Source organism: Harmonia axyridis, chromosome 5 (assembly GCF_914767665.1).
Source record: "Harmonia axyridis chromosome 5, icHarAxyr1.1, whole genome shotgun sequence".
In the NCBI taxonomy this organism is placed as follows: domain Eukaryota; kingdom Metazoa; phylum Arthropoda; class Insecta; order Coleoptera; family Coccinellidae; genus Harmonia; species Harmonia axyridis.
The window spans coordinates 26,030,006-26,054,134 of NC_059505.1; the positions used below are offsets into that span (position 1 = coordinate 26,030,006).

The 24,129-nt window shown below is 32.0% G+C and overlaps 1 protein-coding gene across 5 annotated transcripts in view; it reads left to right on the forward strand.

Annotated features, from left to right (window-relative positions):
* Positions 1-24,129, forward strand: part of LOC123679835 (sodium-coupled monocarboxylate transporter 1) — a 117,937-nt gene that overhangs the window by 23,255 nt on the left and 70,553 nt on the right. For 3 of the 5 annotated variants that reach the window (XM_045617353.1, XM_045617354.1, XM_045617356.1), the window contains one exon: positions 22,404-22,644. In XM_045617353.1, the coding sequence (XP_045473309.1) occupies positions 22,404-22,644 (241 nt within the window). Of the gene's footprint in view, positions 1-1,088; positions 1,366-19,076; positions 19,420-22,403; positions 22,645-24,129 lie in introns of those variants that run through there. The other 2 variants (XM_045617358.1, XM_045617355.1) reach the window with 2 other exon arrangements.

A 24,129-nucleotide genomic window follows, 5' to 3' on the forward strand; every position in this document is an offset into this window, starting at 1 on the left:
CCGGATTTGGCTCACGAGGAAAATTAAAAGCCTTTAATGATTCACCAATTTCCAGTAGATCTTATTTCGTATATTATAAACTTCAAGACCTGTGATCAATATGAAGCACTATTTGTTTACCTTAGGATGAAATAACGGTGTTTACATTCATTTCCATTATAGATCAAAATGGAAAACTATTCGAAAATGAAAATTACGTTTCTATTGAATGCATAAAATAATAATTTCTATTCGGAACATATCCAGTACCGTATTCTATTGTCTATGCTGTTATGGGTAACTGAAAAATCAATGTAGGTACCGAAATACAGTCAAAACGCATTCGAAACAAAGTTTTATTGTTCTATATCAAGTGAGAGATAGCTAACATTTAGTTATCAAAATCTAACTAACTATTCAGCAGTCGTTTGAAAAGTCATATTTTGCATGTATCTCGTAAGGAAGTAAACTATAAATGACTCTGTCTATACGAAAGAAGCGCGGCAACATAGCCTTAGCTATGCTGATTCTCTATTTGCGGAACGAGAACTCAGAAATAGGGAATGATGCAGGTGTATAAGTGCCTCTTAAATACGATGTACTCCTTTTCCGTTCATAACCAGTAGCGCGTGCTTTAAAGTTTAATTTATACACTTGTATCATAATATACTAGTTGTTTGCAGAAAAAGGAGAAATATTAAGTCTCCAATACATTCAGATAATGCGATGCAATGAAAACGCGATACCAATTATACTTGGGATACTCATGCGGAGGTAATCCTTATTAACCTGACTCTGCATTCCCCCTCAGAACAATATCTGATTAACTGAACGGAAGCTTCAAAAAAGCCATTCCCTTAGATCATATCTCTGCAAGGAACGACTCTTCCTTAAGTAGATCCGAGATAGACAGCGATGTTCTTATCAGCGAACCCTTACTCACAGTCTTCCCAGCAATTTATAGTTTCCTCGCAATCAATGAAACAAATCAGTTGATAATGAAGTCTCGGACTAGAAAACCCATTCTTCCGGTTGGTACGATTGGAGAAACAAAAGCTTTTGTTTCGTCCTAGAGGTCAATCTGAGACTCCGTTCGACGTTCTTGAAAAGCTGCCAGATTTACGTTCAAAGAACAGCTGATCGTCGAAAACATCCTGGTTGTTCAGTGGAATCGAATATGATTATGGGTTTAGAGGGCCAGTCTGAAATTTGTGCTTAGTGGAACGTAGGCAAAGGTTATGTTACGGATGTTAATTTATTTTTATCCAACTTGATATCTTAGATTTTGTTTAATTTCGGGTGACATTTGAAATGGTAGATAGTGTTAATGATAAGCAGTAATAACGAGGAAGTTTCAAACTAAGAGAACGTGCCAATTTTTTTAAGGTATTTATATCCATCGTCAATATTTGGTTGGTACACCAAGTGTTATGTTTTGTTATGTATAAATCGATTCAATATAGAACTATTGAATGTAATTATCAAGTTCAATATCTCCGGATCAAAATGAAATAATTATATTTCAGTGAAATGTTTCAATTTCCATAGGAATAACGATTGTTTTTGAAACATTGTGCAATTATTCATGTTCATGTTCATCCATGAAATATTGTCAGACGATTAGGTTAGAGTGGTGAAAAAGTCATGGTCAAAGAAAACAGATATTTTTAAAATAATTTCGAGGTATTAATACAAGTTCGTTAATGAAACCTTCCTCAAAATAATTTGGAAAATGCATATCTTATTGGATTGGCAATCTTCATCAGGGGAATTTGAAGCGAACTATATAATAGTATATTCTAAAACAAGTTGCAGAATGGGCTCCTATTCCAAAACGAATACGAATGAGTTTTGGAATTTCCCTCTACAACGAGTATTAGACGATATTTTCTCTATTTCAGTCTAGTTCTGTGGAATATTGTCGAAATTCGTTGCAAAATTCAGATTATACTTATTAAATTCTTAAATTATGTCTGACGAAATCGATTTAACATCACCAAAATCAACAGAAATTGCGAGTCATGTTAAATCCTCTCACTATACCCAAATTATATTATATTGACAATTGACGTGATGTTGAAATTTGATAGGATCGGAAACAACCACAAAACGAAATATATAACTGAAAACAATGCTGTAATGAGTCCATTACAGCACTATTTTAACTATTGTGATAAACTCATCACGACACTGTATACATAGAGAAATATGTATTAAAAAGTTCATGATCTAAAAGACAAATAGCTCAGTTTTGTAGGAATTTTCTATGTACCCAAGGAACTGATTAAATGATTTATACGATTCTTAACATTTTTTCCATGAAGATTTTCAAGTAACATTTTTGCAAAAGAAATATCCCAGTGATCCACGACTTTTTTCAATGTATTTCGAGAAAATCGTGAAAAAGAAACATTAAATGTTTTACCGAAATCATCCAATAAACTCCTCCTATTTACTTCATTCACTTGACTTCGAGGTTGCATTTTCTGCATCGATCATCGAGATAAAGCCGAGGCCGATGAGTTCACAATATCTACCATAGTTTACTATTAAATTAATTTATTAATCAATTATCAATTGATTGATTTCATTCATATCATCCTTCTTCACCAATTTCATATTCGGTTTTGATAACTCAATTAATTATACTTCCTAGTATACAGGATTTTTTTCAACAAATTTCCAAAAATATATTTTGACAAAACGAAACAATTAATGCAATTAAGTTTCTTGGAAAACATTTTCATCGAAATATATTTAGGTGATGTTTGAGAATATTTGAAACATTTGAATAAAGATAATATTCGAGAAATGTTAGTAACCGAGATCATATTGTCTAGATTATTTTTGAAATTATCACAGTTTTGAGCAGTGTTTCATGATCGATTCTTATGAATAATACTAAATTGGAAAGCATTAAAAGCAACTATAGATATTAACGAAATAAAGGTTTCTACCTACACACTTATTGAAATTTGAGAGAACGTTAAACTGCCAAAATTATTAGTTTTCACTCATAAAACTCTTACATATAATACAAATCCAATTAATTCTTGATATTAGTCATTCTTCTCCCTCTAGAATGAACATACCGATACACACACGTTGTCCCAGATAATGAATATTTCTCCGAATACATGAATATTTTGCTCAACCTTGGAATAATCAGCAATTCATTAAACGAAAATAATGAATAACAGTTCGAAAACAATCCTTTATCTGTATCCTATCGGAAGATTTTCATTCGTCACCCGTCAGTTTCGTAATTTGAGAAATATATCTTGAGGTTTTAATTTAATAGTACCATGGATATCATTATGATAATGTAACGTACGAGATGAATGACTTCAAATTTCAGTCTATTATTTTCGGCTTCCTCATTGTATTATTTGAATGACATTTTTGCTTTACTGGTTAGTTTCGAGATGTCTCTCGATCTGTGTGTTCGTGAACTTTTGCAATTGTCATCCGAATCAAAGAAATATGGCGTGGGTTTCCTCTTTGAGCAGTCGATAGTTTCTTTAGCCAAAGAAAAAAACATCTGAATATAGGTATACAGGGAGGTCCATATTTAAGTGCAATAAACTTGACGGATAAAATAACTCTTTTCATGAAAAAAAAAACGTATAAACATATAACCTTCGTTTTTGAGATACAGGGTGTTGAAGTTAGAAAAATTAATTAGTTTTTTACTTATATCTCTAGCATTATTACATTAATTTTTATGTATTGAAGTCTTGATAATGTAATATGTTTCGAATTACTTAAGTCTCTCCTGCCAAAATTATCCAATGGCGTAGATATAAGAAAACGATTTTTTTTTTCAAACATTAACGCCCTGTATTTCGAAATTATATATATCTATATCTACGCCACTGGATAATTTATGCGGGAGACACTTACCTAATTCGATAATTACATTATCAAGACTTCAATACCCAAAAATTAGAAACAATGATATAATTATACTAGAGTTATAAGTGAAAAACTGGTTTTTCTCTCAAACTTTAACTTACTGTATCTCGAAACAAAGCTTGTTATCATTGTAGGATTTTTTTTATGGAGAGAGTTGTTCTATACAACGCCAATTTATTGTTCTAAAACCTAGATCACCCAGTATGTATGTGATTTACCATTGTCATTGTTGTCGACTAGTTTATCTATATGGGAGTCTTATTTAAATTAAGCATAAAAATTTGAGCGACACAAAATTTCAACTCTTTTTTTTTTCAAGGAAATTATAGTCTTTTTTGTTCCGATGTTTTTTTTTTCAATTTCCTATACTACTGTTCATGGGATGTGAGTTGCATCGAGCTTGAAACTGCTATTATAACACGTCACTTAATAAGTACCGGGCCTGGCCAATAGATAAAGTGCCATACCAATTTTTTCCCCTCACATTTTGCACTTTGTTAACTAACTGTTGTACAACCTTTTATGCAATAAAAAGTTCTAATAATAAAAATAATTACACGCTTCAAAAGAAGCGTGTCAAGAGTTTTTCAATCGCGTCTCAATTATTTCAATGATGAATTTCAAAAATTTTTTATTATCATGGAATTACCAATTTTTCTAAAACACTTTTTTAATTCAATTGTCATTTATCGTTTTCTTAATTGATAATATTTTCACTTATCGATATTCTGAATTTTAAAATTGAAACGCACGAGAACATATAATTTTTTTTTGAAAACCCTAAATGGATTGTTTTTCCTTTTTCATCAGAAGGTAAAAATATAAAAAATAATTAAGATGCTATTGATATACCTTCAAATTTCAAAGTGATATAATTTTAGTTGTGAAAAAAATCAGTAAGTGTATTTTAAACTTCAACCAAGGTTTGTTCCAATAATCAATAATGTTGATAAAATCATTTCCGCACATAATCAAAATGAATCTGCACTGAAGAACCTAATGAGAAAGGTAGTGTATGTACCGGGTTTTTCACCATAATTTGACCCCCCCTTTAACTTTGTTACTGACAGAGGTACAAAAAAATGTTTTCCACAAAAGTTTCACGAAATCGACTAAAGTTTTTCAAAATGATTTCATAAAATGAAATAAATACAGGGTGGGCAACATATTGATTGCAACTTCATTTTTTCAAATTGAACACCCTGTATATTTTTCTATATTTGACTAGATCTTTTTCCCCTGACTTCGAATATATAACATATGTTTGGTATATCTCTCTTATTCTGTGTACCACGGAGGTTCAAATTCCAAGAACCACCTGGCAAGCTAAGAAATCAGTTTTCAAGTGGAAGGCTGCGATAATTAAAATTTCATAAAAAAATTAAATTAGAATCTCTAACGAAAAAATGTGATTTTTGAATATTTGGTTAATTTTGTCTATTTTTTGATTGTCTCAAATAATTTTTAATTTATTGGATAAAAAATGATCTTTGAGGAGAAAAAAATGATTTGTCAGTATAATAAAGTTATTACACTAATATTTTGATTAAAATTATAATTATTTTAAATTAAATTAGTATAAAGTTAAAAAAATTTTGTATGAAAATTTAGGATTTTCATAAAATTCGAGCAATTTTCAAAAATTTTGTATAAATGCTTAAAAGGGAAACACTCATAAGAAAAAATCTATTTTGTTTTGTTAGAAATTTTAATTTATAGAATTTTAAGAAAGTGTGATACGGAAATTATCTAATAGAAAATTTTTTGTTAGTAATTTGCCTTATTTCGTTCGAAAATTTTGTGAAAAATTGTTAAAAATTTTTCAAAATTTATCAATTCTTAAAAATTTTGATGATTAGAGGGGGAAAAATTTCAACATACCATACCACAGTATTGGAAATTCGAACCTACAAAAATATTCCGTTCAGGATAATCTGTTTTACACGAATATTTAGATCTTTAGCATTTGCCTGAATATTAAAATGAAACTAAAATTTTTATCTACAGATTAATTTCTTTCGAACTTTCTAAATTACTGTAGGATCATTCTTTCAGTTTAGTATTTATTTCAGAATTTAGTGCTTAGTTATTTGACCGCTCTAAGCCACTCGATATGGAAGGTAGGATGTGAGGAAAGTAGATAAATGATGATAAACTCATATCTCAGACATAATTAATATTTGAAATTAAAAGCTGATAATGAGAGATTATCGCATTAAAATGATATGCGATGTACCTAAATACCTTTAAGCTACTATGACGTATAAGTAACGTCACCGTTTAGTTTAAGATGTTATTGTGTTCGTTAATTTATGAATAAAGGAGAAAAGAGGCGTTAGACCTTGGATATATAGTTTGTTTACTCATTTTTAAGGAATTATTGTCACATGATACCTTGAGGTGAGTCATTGTATATCGCGATAATTGAAATATCAAATGTACGATTCATATTTGCATTTTCCTTATGAAAGCTCCTTACGATATGATTATTTCAAATAAATATTTTCATGGAAGCAAGTTTCATTATGAATAATTAAGTAGTGCGTAAAAACTGAAATGATATGATAATGAAGACATGTTGAATAATAATGAGACTATGATTGAATGAATGAATTTTAATCAATCGAAGATTGAAAATTGACTGAAGAACATACATATATGTTTTTCATAAGATAAATAGAAATGAAGTACAGGGTGTCGTAAATTCGAGGCTCTCTGAAAGCACCTCGAGGACCATAATACTTAGAGAGAAAAATTTAGAGAGAAAATTTTCAAGGACCTCAAGCTCTTTTTTTTTTTAATAAGATATGAGAAATTGAATCACAGATATATTGATTCGTTCTCGAGTTACAGAAAAATGACTGTAAAAAACGCCTTTTTTAGGATTTACTGGTTGATATGATACAGAGAAAATACCGAGTAAATTATCGTTTTAGAGATATGATGGAAAGTTAGTGTTTTTTAAATGGCTACCCTATATTTTTCAATTCAGTTTTTGTCCGCAGATTTGTCGAAAAGCATTCCATTTTCGGTTTTTCAAAATTGTTATCCGTTTCAAAGATTGAGTTTTTTTATTGCATTTTTTTGATGGGACACCATATAGTATATAAATATTTTTCATTCTTGTAGAGATTTAATTTATTTTGTATTCATCGCATTATTTTAATTCAATTATATATAGGGTTTTCCATTTCCCATTCAAAGATATAGATGAGTGTTAGTGTTTTTCAAATGGGACACCCTATAGTTTTATCTTATAGTTTTCAAGATACATTCAGTGAGCATAGAATTTGGGCCACCATGTATCATTATTTTTTATTAGGTAGAAAAAAGTACATTGTGTATCTCGAAATAAAAGTCATTTTTTCTCGGACGACAATATAAATTGTTGGCCAAGGCGGTAAACGAGGTCAAATAATATTGGATTTCGGGAATGTGCTTTTGCCACGAGATACACGTGTTTTTTTTCTGAAATCGAAATTCACATTATCATAAATTGAGAGTATTTGAAATGGGACAGTGATTATGATATGCGGACGCCACCAGAGTTGATAAATGCTTCTGAAAATGTCATCTTGAATTTGTTGCTGAATAAATCCAAGGAAATTATAATACGTTAAAAAAGATTTCCAAAATTTCCAAAAAAAGGAGACTTGATCTGAAAATGTGATGATTGCATACCTACTTCTCCGAATTGTCTAAGGAGTTGAAAGCATCTACTTTATGAGCAAATTAATTCATGCTGAAAACTACACTCACACAAAAGTATGATGTTGTTATTTCAGAATTTTCTAAATGACGTGCTTCTTTGAAACGTAAGAATGATCAATATGAAACGATAAAATCAAAAATTTTGTCTATGAACAAATATAATGTATAAGTAATTACTCAAGAGGGATTACCACCACGTGGTTTTTCGTGTTTCAGTCAAACTTTGGTACCCCTCTGGCGCTCCTGCGATGAACAAACTTTGTACGTTGTACGAAGTTGTACATTCACTTCATCTTCTTTCTTTTTTCGAAACAAATAAGTAGAGGACAGCACTGTATGAAAACTTTCACGAAATAATAATTTTTCCTCTTTTGTAATAATTTTTGTTAGGTTTTTTCCCGAATATATCAGTGATTTGTAAGAAGAAATATCTCTAATTACGGTTCAAAATGAGCAGCCACGTGGTGGTGTTCCCTCTTAATTTTGAAGTTACTTTTATGTAGGATTTACTTTCTAGTTGTTATTGATATCTGGTGTTGCCGGAACGTATCGCTATCATAAATTATTATACATATAAACTGAATTCCAATGTAATTTAAATCTTGGATATTATCTTTTGATCCAAATACCCGATGAGAAAACGAACAAATCAATAACATTTGTAATACACGAAACACTTAACGGAAAATATGGTGCTTTCCGTCCAGAAAATTTTTAAAATACGCGTTTTTTTCTGATATTCAATTGAAAAAGGTTGTAGTCAAGTAGTGCAAACAAGGGCAGATATAGGTCTTTTTTATGGGGGAGGGTAGTAACGATTCAAAACCAATAATTTGCAATATTTGGGAAATTACCAATTTGAAATTATTGCATGAAATATTTTATGTGCACCACGTTGGGTAACTTTTTTTCAGGGTTTCGATATTCATGGGGGGGGGGGTTACCCCCATTACCCCCCTTGTAAATCCGCTCTTGAGTGCAAATACATCAGTTCGGAAAATTCTGGAAATTGTAACAAATTTTTTAAATTTGCCTAATACCTGAATACACAGGACATTGTTTCCGTCGGTAATATGCAAACAATTGTGGTTAATACTGTGGCTCATTCAATTATACTTTAAATAGACATGGAAGTGATGGAAATCACATAGGGTGCAGAAGAATTTATCGAGGAATCTTTTCAATCATCGAAGATTCCTCAATAAATTCTTCTGCAACCGTTCGGTGGATATGGCAGATACAATATTAGGAGGGGTGTGTGTTGAAAACAAATATTTTATTACTATTATTACCGAAGAAGATCACATCAAGTTCGTTGACTATTGAGGTAAAATAAATAATGAATTCATAGGGTCTAGTAAGAAAAGAATGACGAGTTCAACCTATATGAAAATATACAAGGTGTCTCTTAATTGGAGATTGAAATGAAAATCGCAGATTCCTCAGATCAATTTAAGAAGAAAAGTGCAAAAAACATGTACCCACAAAAGCTTCGTTTTCGAGATACATGGTGTTAAAGGTAGTACAGAAACACCAAGTATCTCGAAAATAAAGCGTTTGAGGAACTATCTTTAAAGGACTTCACTTAAAATTATCCCAGGAATCTCTCATTTTCCTTTTGACCTCCAATTAAGGAACACTCTGTATATAATAATCGTTTCATATATGTACCTATCTAATGAAATATTGAATCTATGTTCTTGCTCTGAGTTGATTTTACTCGTGAATTGACACACTATCCTCGTGTAAATATGTAAAAAAAAAGGTAGAGATGAATTTTGACGGCTCAGTAACTTTTCCGGGAAAGTTCGTTGCATAACGACGGATTAAAAAACTGTATTAACGTAGTTTATTTAGAAGTCACGTACAGGCTCACGCCTCTGTGACTAAATGTTTATACCCTGTAGCTTACAGAATAAACCATTTTATTATTATTATTATTATTATTATAGTTGGCAATATTAATAGAAGTAAGCTTGTTGCTATAGGAAGATGAAGAAGAAGAAGAATCGGACAGTTTTGCCACTCCTACTGTACTGTGTTTAAAGTTACCAAGGGATACAGTATCTAAGCCTATATGGAACACAATCAGCTCTAATAACTCGCGAAGGCTGTATGTTTCTGAGATATTCCACTGATGCTAAGGAGACAGAGAATAAAAATATTGAGTCAACATTTTTAGCAGACAAAACTCGTGCGAATAACACCTGTTTTATGATGTGTATGGGATTCCCTACAATATTCTGACATCACAATTAACACAACATCGTTAATTGTTTACCAAACTCAATATAGTAAAACGGTATCTCTGAGTCATCAAATTTTCACCTCGTCCAGTGATCACTTTGATCCAAGCAGAACTGAGTTTAGATTTCTGACAGGACTGAGAAGAGTAATATCAACTTGCTTTGGCATCCTACAAAGAAGTCTATTCCGAAATTGTGTTTGTATTTAACTTTCTTTCTGAATTTCCCCCACTTGAAAAAATCCTTATCAGCAATTCAGTACATCCCTCAGAAAATAAACGATACAAATCAAACAACAAATTTGGTTAGTTGTTTTCCACGGAATTACTTTATCCGTTTTCCATGACATAAACAATGGTTCCATTTTCCATCAATTTGCACAGATTTAAGACAAACGTCCTCAGTCAAACAAATGAGAGGATATGCTATCTATCCTCTCAAAATACAATGTGGAAGGATTTTCAGTCACAAAGTTTCCTATCACGTTTCAATGATATTGGCCTGGACAAATATTTAAGTTCCTTTTGTTGTCGTTGTGAAAAAATGGTTTAGTGGTACATTTCGAATCGTAGATGAGGCGTATTCAATGTGATTGTGATAATGCATAAGTTTGGTCGGTAAAGAGTAAATAATCAAATATTTCTTCACTTATTGTTGATTTGCGGACTAACGTTATTTGTAAAAATGGCGAGAACAAAAGGAAATATTTGGGAAGTAATCTCAATGATCACATCTAAATCTATTCAAGAAATAACTGGTTAATATAATCTTTCATTCAATAATGAAAATTTATTAATTATTTCACCAAATCAATCAGTGTTTTGAACCCAATTTCAATAATCAAAATCAATTTTTAAGGAATTTCGACTAGAGTTGGTACTCCCAGCGTTCTGTTTTATAATTGAAAATGATTAAGCGAAGTGTTAATTTGATTTTGGGAAGAAAAAAATGTTAACCAGAGTTACATCAGAGGATAATCTGATGGTTGTTCGATAATTTTGTTGATTTTTTCGCCATAAACGGATTAGCATGATGTGAAATCCATTACTTCCTATAAATCTTAAATTGTTCAACATTTTCAGCATTTTTGGTACAGCTTTGAGTGAAGACAGATTCTCAGATTCTTCACTCGATATTAAATATATTTTCAAAATGGATAAAAAAACGGTTGATATAAAATTAACAGGCAAATTGGAGCACTGAACGCCAAAAAAATCCGATAAATTCTATGATCAGGATAGTCTACAAAATATGTAATTCCCGCCAATTTCTCAACAGAGTATAAAATTATCGCCAACGAAAAATTCACTGTAAATTATGAAACGACACTGATTACAGATTTTTGAAAATTTGTTCGACTTCTAGCCAGTCTCAGAAAACCATGTCCTAAGTATAATGATCAGTGCGCAGATTTAATATTTGATTTCAATGGGAAACCTATAGTTCATCTCAGAATCAACTGGTTTCTGTTGGATGCATAAATAATGCAACACATTGCACTACAACATTTTTCTACATATTAGGCCATAAACCTTTCACAAGATCCTCTTTGTTAATTATATCCATCATTCAAGCTAAAAATCAATCAATTACCTCGAAAGAATATCTGAGAATATTTCCCTCCTGTCAAAAATTCTATGTATCTGGAGAACAATTATCGAAAATTACAGCGATAATTGCATTGTAGGAAGCGAAACTGCACTGCGATAATTGTTCTGTTCATAGATGCTTAGTTTCTATGCATCTTACACAGTTCGAATCTATGGCAATTCCATTCTAAATCAGTTTGACAGGTAATGTAACAGTTTATTCGGGAAATATTCCCCCGAATTACACTCGTGCATCAAAATTACCGGATAATTTCGCATTCCAGCGTGTTTTCTTTGAAAAACTGCATTCGGTCATTTTCATTTTTGGAGAAAGAGCCCTCCACCTTCGGTGTCGGGCTCTTTCTCCAAAAATGAAAATGAACTCATGCAGTTTTTATGACAACACGCTGTCATGCAAAATTATCGGTAATTTTGATGCACTTGTGCAATTACTTACGATAATTTTCCTGATTGAGGATAATTTTCTATTATTCTTGACGTTTCTATGGTTCCAATTAAGAGGGACCACCAACTCATGACGGTCTCGTGATCTGTCAATATTTTCCTAGAGGAGGAGGTACAAAAATAATTTGCTGTGCTCCAGAAAAATTGATCGAGCAGTAGTTAGGAATTTAGGAATAATATAATAGTTTAAACTTTCGTTGAAAAGAAGTTCTTTATGAACATTTTTATGAATATCCACAAAATAAGAGTTTTGCCTCTTCTCTAGTGATTTTTCTAGAATTTTTTCAGGAATATTTTTAAAATACTGGTTTGTATGAATATGATATCTATTATTTATTTCTTTTTACGAAAAAAGAAAAGTAACCATAATCTCATATTATTTTTTCCTATTTACATCTAAATACTAAATATTTCCGAGATTACAGATCGAATCATGTTGAGATTTGGTCTATATTATACAGGGTGGCCACTTTTTCAATGGGATTGTATTGGTAACTTTTAAACCATAAGAGTTAGAAGGTCGGTCAAATGCAAATCGAGATTATCGGGGCCGGTTTTCGAGATATCATGAGAAAATTAAATTATGTCATTTTGATTTATCTTTTTTTCCCACTTCATTTCAAATATCATCAAAAAATGTTACAGGAATTTTTTATTTGACAGTAAATTATTCTCAAAATCACCTGAAAATCAACTTTGAATGACATTGTATGGTATATCGTTGAATTCAGCGTTAAAAGTTATTTCGAAAAATGTCATAAAATATGCAGGTCCGTATTGAAAGAGGTTGAGGGTGGCCCAGAGAGTACGAAACGTTGGATACGAAATCTGATTATGTCAAATTGAGGATAATTTACTGTCGAATAAAAAATTCCTGTAACATTTTTTGATAATATTTGAAATAAAGTGGGAAAAAAAGAAAAATCAAAATGACATAATTTAATTTTCTTATGATATCTCAAAAACCGGCCCTGATAATCTCGATTTGTTTGAACTGCTTGATAATGCTTCTATGCATGCAACTTTTTCTGCATTTGACCGACCTTCTAACTCTTATGGTTTAAAAGTTACCAATACAATCCCATTGAAAAAGTGGCCATCCTGTATAATAAAGACCAAATCTCAACATGATTCGATCTGTAATCTCGGAAATATTTAGTATTTAGATTTTTTTTGCTGATATTCTTCGTAAATTTTCTGATAATGATTCTGTTGATGTGGGCAGCTTGAAATTGATGTTTCGTATCAACTCTCAAAATCTCTATGGAGTCACTTCTTTCGAAATTCTTCTCCGAGTTTCTATGGCTCCGATACGCGATGAACATAAATTTTCGCACGTAGGTTCAAATTGTCATTCAACGTTCAAATCCAAATTTTTATTTCAATCGATATGTAGCTGTGAAATCAATAGCAACCTAACATTTTGAACAGCTATACCGGATGTCCCAAGTTATCGTATGCAGGCAATATCTTGCTTATTTCACAAGATAATAAAAAATTCCTATGAATAATATCTAAATACCTTTCCAATGATGTATAAAAAAGGTTCTTATATTTGACAGCCATGTGGTAGCTACCCCTCACTTTTTATTTTCAAATGACCCCCTCCCCTATTGTCAGAGAAAAAAGCGTGTCTATTTGGGATACAACGATATCACATAGTTGGTATTTTTTCAGTAATAACAACAAAAACATTAATATTTTGTGACTTCTTTAACGTTATTCACCTAGTTATCCCTATAAAAATGAAATGCCTCCACCCATGTTTGTATAAACTTCACATATGAGAAGTAGATGAATTTTTTGATATAAAACACTGATGTTTTTCATAACAGAAAACTTGCTTTAAATTTTTCTTGGTATTCTTAATCGATAGTAGGTATTTTGGATGCAATTCATAAAAGGTGTTTTCTTAGAGCTATAGAACTTTAAATTGCAATAAAACAACGATGATACGATTGATATGAATTTCATTTATCCGCAAGATAATCTTGTGGCATTACATTTTAAATATGATTTCTGGCATATGACCGCCACGGCTGACTCGGATGTAGTCCAATCTGGACGTCCAATTTTCGAATACTTTTTCCAACATTTGTGGCCGTGTATCGGCAATAACACGGCGAATGTTGTCTTCCAAATGGTCAAGGGTTTGTGGCTTATCCGCATAGACCAATGACTTTACATAGCTCCACAGAAAGTAGTATAGCGGTGTTAAATCACAAGATCTTGGAGGCCATTTCACAGGTCCAAAACGTGAAATTGGGCGGTCACCAAACGTGTCTTTCAATAAATCGATTGTGGCACGAGCTGTGTGACATGTTGCGCCGTCTTGTTGGAACCACAGCTCCTGAACATCATGGTTGTTCAATTCAGGAATGAAAAAGTTAGTAATCATGGCTCTATACCGATCACCATTGACTGTAACGTTCTGGCCATTATCGTTTTTGAAGAAGTACGGACCAATGATTCCACCAGCGCATAAAGCGCACCAAACAGTTAGTTTTTCTGGATGTAACGGTGTTTCGACATACACAGGATTAGCTTCACTCCAAATGCGGCAGTTTTTTTTGTTAACGTAGCCATTCAACCAGAAGTGCGCTTCATCGCTAAAGAAAATAAAATGGACGTGGTGCGGGAGACGTATTCCGCACAGAACCATTATTTTCGGAACAAAATTGCACTATTTGCAAGCGTTGTTCAGGCATGAGTCTATTCATGATGAATTGCCAAACCAAACTGAGAATAAATCACTTGATAGCTATTAAATCGGTCGCCATCTTGAACAGTAATACCAACTTAAAGTTATATACCTCGAAAAAAAAACACCCGTTACTTCACAAAATGTTAATGTTTTTGTTGTTATTAATGAAAAATACCTAGTATGTGCTATCGTTGTATTCCAAATAGAATGATACGCAATTTCCAATGACAATATACAGGGGGTGCCATTGGAAAGGTACTTTGAAGTTATACACAGCAGTTTTTTTTATTTTTTCATTATCTTGTCGAATAAACAGGATATCTATCCTGTATACGATAACTTGAGACACCCGGTATTCAAGGAAACCCTAGTCGGATTTTGCCCATTAACGAACTCAATCGCGATATTCAAGATCAGAACTTACTCTGAACATCATCATTTGGGACCATAACCGGCTCAAAATTTGAAAATATCAGACATTGTGGCGAAACGATAGAACGATCAATTCGGAAAACAATAGCTAAAAACAACAAATGATGTTTTCAAATATTATTTGAGCTTTTTAGGAAGTACTAGTCCTATATTACTGGACATAAGAATAATTACAAATGGAATTTTTGAGCTATTCTTCAAGCAAAATCATCCTTCAAATATTTCGATACTTCACACGAATAAATCTTGAGATATAACGTATAATAATATCTGTGAAAAAAGCCGCTCTATAACTTTTTTGTCTGCGAGATTGAATTTTCCTCAGTTTACCAAATATGTTCCCGTAAAATCGCAATCTTCCCATCAGGATCTACCGAATCGATAAGCGGAAAACACGGAAGCAGTCTAATTTCATTAAAAATCAAACCACATAGGAAACCCAACGTGGCATTTGTTTGTGAGTTAGTATTTGATCTAATTATTTCCCTCGCGTGCCTAGTCGAAATTCCATAGCGATAAAGCTTATTGCTCTCCGAAATGAAATAGGAATTAGACAGAATTCAAGTAAAAACACGTGAGGTGTAATCTTATTTCTGTTCGATGTTTACTGGGACACGTGATATCAATTGTGACATCACACGTAGCGGGCATGATACGATTGTTGATTTAAAATAGGACACACTCAACTGCAGCATCTGAGCATATTGGAGAAATTCCGTGAGATGAGGAACCCGACTCTTCAGATGCCAGCACATTGAAAAGATAAGGGTTGTGTAAGGTCAATTACTACTATCTGTTATAACGGGAATTGTCATGCATAGTAATTGATGTTTTCATTGCTGCACACTATCTGTGGAATAATATTGCCTCATAGTTCACATCTCTGATTGATAATAATTCGACTGTTTTCGTTATTCATTTATCCGTGATTTGAAAATTAGGAATAATTGAGTTTATTTTTGTACTTTAATATTGTTGTCATCCATTAACTCAATTTTAAAGGAATGAGACAAACATTAGAAAGAATGTTATAACAATATTTCGTATTATACAGGGTGTCCGGGAAAATGTGTAAAATCTCTCGGATTCAGATGAAACATAAAAAAATAAGATGACAAGTTCCCATCACTTTTTTTCCTAGCGGTTTTAGTGTAAAAAATTTCAAAATACTTGAAATAATTTGAAGAAAATTCGATACGATGAACAATAGTAAGGACCTCTTAAAATACTGCCCTTAAATTCAAATTAGCTTGTTTAGTTTACCAGGGGCGGACTAGGATGTACATTTTAAGGCTTACATTTTCAACACCCTGTACGATAAGGAGTAGAAAAAAAATTTTGATAGCTTGAACATTAAGCTGAAAAAGGGTACTCTTGTTTATCGTCGATAAAATGAACCGTTTTTGAAAAACAAAATAACAAAGGTACCTATACATTTTTTTATTTTTATTAAAAAGAACCATGAATTCAAATTTTTTTTATCGGCAACGAAGTGTGATACGAAAGTTATTCAAAGAACAAAAAAGTTCTAGTTTATGTTATTGAATCCGGCAAAATTACAAAGATTCTTAACTATGCAGCTTTGGCACAGAAAGGCACGTTAACAACTTAGTCCGCCCCTGGTAAACTAAAAGAGCTAATTTAAATTTATGGGCAGTATTTTGAGAGGCCTTTACTACTGTTCATCATATAAAATTTTCTCCAAATTATATTAAGTAGTTTGAAATTTATTCCACTAAAATGGATTTCCAGTGACGTCATTTAGGAGGCCGTATCTCCGTAGGGAGAGCCGCTAGAAAAAAAATGATGGAAACTTAGTCATCTTATTTTTCTATGTTTTATCTGAATCTGAAAGATTAACCACATTTTCCCGGACAGCGGACACCCTGTACATGGAATTCAATCTCTCAACTATTTCATATCCTTCTCCTTTGATCCCATTGATACATTAAAAACATCCAAAAGACGTCATTTTGTGAAAATCGAATTCTTTGAAATGATTCTTTCAATAGTCGACGGATTTGTGGAAAGTAAATTCCCCATTTCAGAACCATTGTATTTGATAAAAAAAGTCGACAAAAACCGAGATGAAGGTTATTGAAAAACTACATTCGATAATGTATCAGGTAAAGATATTTTCTATGCACCTGACAGCATGTCTTGTACAGGTAGGTCTTCCTTCATGTAGGACAGGACGGTATTAGGTTGAAATGTTTTTTTTTTCAAATTGAGAACTCAACTTCAACACTGTTCTGAGACTTCTATCTATCTATCGTTTTTTATTTATACGATCTAATTTCCACTATCTCTTCTTCCCAAAAATAAGTCACAATTATTTTAGGAACTTTCCAGTGGTTAGTAAACGTGATAGTGATATTTTGTTGTATGCCTTATACGAGTATTTTGATTATGGTATTTATTGAGCGTAATGTTATTGATACGAATATTTTATTTCACTGGCATTGAAAGTTTCCTTCACCTTGAGGTTCTGATGTGATGACTCGAGTATGATGAGAGTTCTGTTCTTTCAAAGTGAAAGGTTAGTTTGATCATCAATCATCTTAGAATTTTTTTCTGTGCATCATGAATTTCCTTACTTATATCCAATAGTTTTCAACTAAATAAAAAATTTAAAATTGCAAAACTATATCGCAATAATTCATTCAATTTCATTTAGCTGTTTGATCTCGCAACTTTGTCGGCGTGAATAGCTATTTTTCAACGACGATAACTTTTTTCACTCACATCCAATTTCAATTGAAAGTAATTTAAATTTTCAACTAAACTGAGCTCACTAACAAATAAAACCACATCAATATATGCTGGATTCTGGGGTTTAGGTTACATGCAAAAATTAAATGAAAAACGCTCTTTTGTGCTTTGTTACATATAATTGTTTCATATCGTCTACACCTATTTTTGATGGAATTAACAAATGATGGTTCAACGTTCTTGGAATTCACCGTTACATTTATTTCGAATGAATCGATTGCGTTGTTGCTGAAATATCGGATATTTTTTGTGCTATTCGGCTTAAATTTTCTATGTGATTCAATCAAAATTGAATTTGTTATAAAACTTCATGTTATTTTTGTATATCGATAGGTACGAAAATTTCATCATGGTTTTTTTTCTTTTTTGTGCCCGAATATAGTGTGATTCTGATTTCGTATGAAATATCAACTCGGTCAGATCTGAAATATGAATACTTTTTCGACACTTGTAGTTGATATTTTATATCCAAAAGATCACTTAATTTTTGGGACAAAATTTTAAGCGTCTATGTTCACGGAATTTCTTGACGGATTTCGCTCATAACGTCATTCAAAATCCAAACTTATTTCATCTACGAAAGGACAGAATTGATTTCAACCACGAATTCGTCATCACTGAGTCAAACCTCAGACCTGGCACTAATTTCGAAAAATTCAACCATCGTGACGAAATGATGTAATGTTCTGTTCGGGGAAAGTGATATATCCAAGTAATTCTTGTGAGAAAATTTCGAGCTGTCATTGTCAAATTTCTACCTTAAAGTAAGTTCATCGTGTCATTCAAAATCCCAATTTACCCTGAATATTTCGGAGTTATAGGACAAACTTGATTTTACCCATGAAATCGTCATCATTGAGTCTGACCTTATAGCTGGAGACCATCCCAGGCACATATTTCAAAAACATCGTAACAAAATGATATAACGCTCTGATCGAGCGCTCAGAAATAATGGGAAACAAAACAAAACTAGGACGAGTTATCTCTAAACCCCAACTTGCATTTTCAATGAAGAAAGTGCTAAAATACGTTATCCATTTCATTCGCCTTGAAGAGATAAAACACGCATCAACCATACGGGAAAATAACATGTTGACAGATGAGTTTATCTAAGCTTCGAAATGTGTTGATATAATCCTGAGTCATTGAAATGGTATTCCTGGTGGTGAATCCTTATTCCTACCACTTGAATCCGCCCCTGAGAAGTTATTTTGCCGGCAATCGCGGTTGTCAAGAACCAGTACCTGTTTGAATTTCTCTTCGCTAGACTCGTCTATTCTCTCATGTCAAACAAACACCAGCTACTTTTCCTAATTCACGGGATTCTCTGACGTCATATGCGTGCTCCCAGCCTGCTTATCAGACCAATGTTGTTATGCTTAAATACAATTTAACCAGATTTATCATATTTGCTCAGTGTTTCCGATTGTTTATATTAAATTCTTCGGCTGAATACAACGTCCTCAGTTCTGCTTACTCCTGTGTTGCCTAATAAACGTTGTTCTGGTGGAGTTTCAGACAGACTATTGTTAGTCTGATACAGTTTTGAAACGGCATTTCTCTAGTGACAATACTCGAAGATAATACTCTGAAGATACAAACCTAGGTGAGCTTTTGTAGAAAAAAACAAGGGGGTTTATAAGTTTGGAAGCGAAAATTCAAATTCATTTGCAGTTTTTTCAGAAAATTTTTTTTGCGGATTTAAATCCATAGCCTTCTAATATAAATGGAATAATCGGATTGTTTTCCGCATTTTTCCCCTATATTTTCATCAAACTAATATGATCGTTTTTATCATCAATTTGAACATTGAGTAAATTGTAGCTATTTCTTTAAACAAATTAAATAATCGAGACAACATTTCAAAAATACGAATTCACATTCTTTCATTCAAATTTTGATTTTGTATTACATCAGCTTTGTTATGAAAAAATGTTTGTCGTTTGTCAGTATTGAGCTCTTTTCCTTTCATTTTATTACTTTTATAGTTCACTTATTTCTACTTTCTCCTAGTAATTACATTCCAAAGAAGGAATAAGATCCATTTCTCAATAAAACACCCTTCCTGTTCCAATATTATCTACGTCTTTGAGCGTTCGATTCACCGAACGTTGTTTTTAGTCAGGATAGTCCCAAAAAATAAGGTTCAACTGATAGATATGTAATCAAATTGGATTTTATCCGGCCGGCCATATACATTATAACTCTCGAATGGAAAAAACTTAAAATTTTCAGGTTCAAACCTCGAATAACACAGTTGCGTTCATTGATGGGTAATTCAACAGAGCGTTCCGTTAAAATATTTCTGTTGATTTAAAAACTGGCTGTTTGATCGGGAGAAAAGAAAAGAAAACATGTATGTATTTGTATGTAAAATGACAATTTTAAGCTCTTACAAAATTTTATGAACTTCATCAGAACCGTAGAAAATTTAAAAAAAAAACTGAAAAAAAAACAAAGGCATAAATATGGGAGGGGGCTGGTAGCAGCTATCCCCCAAGACTTTCAAATTATCAAATTTCAGAATTCTTGCCGAGACAAAAAAACAATTTTTTTTCAATATATATTTATTTCAATTAATTATTTTATACCATTAATTATTAATTTTTGTTGTAATTGGTACGGCAATACCAAATTAGATCTTCCTTCACTTTATGAGTTACAAATTTATCAAATGTTATCTTGAGAAAAAAAAGTTTGATGATGTTCTCAAAATGTTCGTCATTATGTTCATGTGTTTTAGAAGTGGGTATTTATATTCGATAATGTAATTATTTTTCAAAACAAGAAATATCTACGTCCTTGAAAGAAATACCAATTATATCTGTTTCTCCAGATCATTGACTCAACTAGAGTTGACTAATGGGGGTTTATATCACTTTGAAAAAGCAAAATATTTCAATTGGTAATTTTTTTTTTCAATTTGTCACTTAAAATTTTTTTATTTCTTCTAATCAATGGTTCTATATCTAATAACAATAGCAATTTCAAGCTTCGTACAAAATTTCGTCTCAATGCCGGTGATTGAATTAAAAATGCACCCTCGGAGATCACAGATACCTTTATACAGCTCTGTTGTTCTGTGATCTCCAACGGATCAATTGGCCCATGAATGAACGAGTGATTATAAGTTCCCTACTTCTTTCTTCTCTTCCTTTTAAGACACCTCGTATAAGAAAATGATTGGTAAGGAAAAGGCGTTGAAGGATGCAAAAAGTGAAACAATAAATGTTCCATGTTTATTTCAGTAATCAATTAATTTGTAAATAAGCCTGTCAACGGTTGTAAAACCTCAACATATCAATTGTGGTTGAATGAACCAGAAATGCGTTGATGTGTGTTGAAAGTTCTTAAGAAATTGCTTCCATATAAATTTTTTTACAGCACTTAAATTTTATGACCAATTATTCGAAAACATTGTAGAAAAAGGAATGGCTTCAACTCAATCAAAAATCAGCAGGTAACTGTTCCACCTGGTTATTTCTTTCTGATTTTCGTTGTCCCAATCTCATTTCATATTCATGTGAAAAATTTCCATATTTTTTTCGTACCGCGTTTATGTTAATCCGGCTAATTCAATTTGTAGACACCTGGTCAATTTAATAATAATCAATCACCAATTTTGTGTAGCCGGACTAGCCGGGCTTATCACTCACGTTATCCAGCACATGTTTATTGACCTCCGATGTTATCCAGAATACTTGTTAAGTGTTAATCGACCATTTCGGAATCGGATATGTCGTGCATTGTCAGTCACGCTTTTATCGAATCCAGAAATCGATTGAATTCATTTATTCTCTCAATTCTGAAATCATTTATTATTCGATTTCAATTTCTGGAGTAATTTAAGCGGAAAATTCTGTACACATTTTTCATTGTCAGTCATTGAATCATAGATTATTTGCTGACCAATATTGATGAAAAGGCCATAAAATAGGAATATGAAAACGAGTTATGACGAAAAGAAACATCGAAAAATATATTTTTCTCTGATTGACGGCAAATATCAATTTTGCAGACACATCAATCAGTAAAATTTGAACGATTATTCCCAATGGGAATAAAACATTCGACATTTATTTCTGACAATCAATATTTTTTGTCACCTCCCTTGTTTCTGGAGGAGTTAGTACTTCTAAGTCGTTATCACTGCCCATAATATGAATATATCCGTTATTTTTTCAAAGAACTGTCAGATATTTCATAAGTTGTCAAACTATAATAATTATGGACATATATATTTCCATAGCAATCAATCATTCTAACAATTGCGATTTCTATCAAATTTCGTTTCAATTTATCACTACAGGAAAAATAGAAGATTGTGGGAATTGTAATAATTTGCAAATACAATATCTTACATATATCGTTATAAACAATCGAAAAAAGAATTATATGTTTAACTCGGCAGCAAAGTAGATTGACTGTCTTGGCTGAATACCTAGCCGAGCTATGCTCGACTATGAGCTATCAGCCGCGGCAATCAATCTACTACTTTGCTGCCTAGTAAAACAAATAACTATTACTCGAAATTATTCAGTCCAATATTTGCATAGATGAAATTTTAAAATATCTCTATATTCCTTTCAGCACACTTTCATTGGAGCATCAACAAGACACAAGATGTCGAAGGAGGCTCAAAGCATGATATGGGACTATTTGGTCTTCATCTTATTTGTGATAGCCAGTTCATTTGTAGCAGTATATTCGAGATTTTTCGGTCCAAAAGAAAAGACGAAAGCAGATTTTGTATTTGCTGCAGGGAAAGTATCAATGGCGGCAATGATGTTGAGTATAGCTAGGGGAACGCTTGGCGTTCGATCTTTCTTAGGTGAGTCTTTCTTCATTCAACCTTAGTTTTGATATTCCATTTCTGATTTTCTTTAGGAACTTTTAGTATCTAAAACTCATGATAGTTCATTACTCTGATGAAGGCTGTAACCATGAAATTTTCATTGCCATTATCAAACTACTCCTTTCTGAAATATTCATTAACTATTATTTCGTTGATAATTTCAAAAAACATATCTCTATTACGATTCTCACCTAATTATCCAGCTTTCTGGATTACGTATTGTATATTTGTTGCCAAAACGGTAGATTGTATACCTCATAGGCAGAGGTAAGTCATTTTACCTGGGCTTAAATTAGTTAACAACGCCTCCATAATAAGACATTCCATCCAACAAACATCAAGAACTGAAAATAAGGAGATTTTGACAAAATGAGTGAGACTCAAAGTTACAAAAAAAAATTGACAGCAGATTCCTCTCAACTAAAAGACTCTATTATGTCCCATTTTTCAGATTTGGCTCACGGATATAGGCTATTAAATATTTTGCCTTATAGCACTAACATTCAGAATAAAATTGATTTCAATCTGAAGTGATAACTAAGAGACATTCTCCTCAATTATAATTTTTTTTACACCTAAAGGTTTCCAAGTGATAGCCTTGCCGGTTCATAAAACCATACAAAATTAGCATAAAGAAGAAATTAGAGATAATCCAAAGTCACTATTTTAATTGCCAATCATTTTAGAATATAAAATCATTCTTTATCGTTTGTCGAACAAATAGGAATGATAACATTCAGTTACCTGTCACAAGTTTATCTGATAGAGAATGTTTCTGGAATAACCCTACTAATATAGAGACTAAAATACCATCAGAAGAGAAGTGCATCAAATGGTTATAACTTTTCACGTTAGCCGATTCTATAAAAACACGAAAACGAAAAAAGTGTTTTATTATTTTATTTCATGAAAATCTACAATTAATACCCTGTATTCATTAAAAAAATAATTTAAATAAATCAAATAAAAACGTATGTATAATTATTACAATTGTTAATGATAAAGCATCGTATTTTAGTGGAATTGGTATTCAATGAATCTGATGAATCAAAAATATGACATTTATATGAGTGTAACTCTTGACTTTTCAGTAATTATGTGGATATTAATTTATTCAAATCAAGGAAAAATAACGGGACCGTGCAAAAATGCTGTAGGCATCACGAACGTTCAAAACAACATGATCTCAGACAATAATATTTTTGATCTTCTGACTATCTACGGTTTCATATCCTGGCAATTTTATCATATTTCATTCTAGTGAAAAGTATAAATGAAAGTTGTTCTCAGATATGTTGTTTGGATCTTTCACTTTGTGATAGTTTGTGCTTCAGGATAATTACAGGATTTTTTTATAGATTGTTGAAGACATTCAAATATACAGAGTGTTTATGAATTAGTGCAAACGACTTTAGAGTTTTTAGTATCGATTGATATGAATTCATAAACATGTATTGAAGG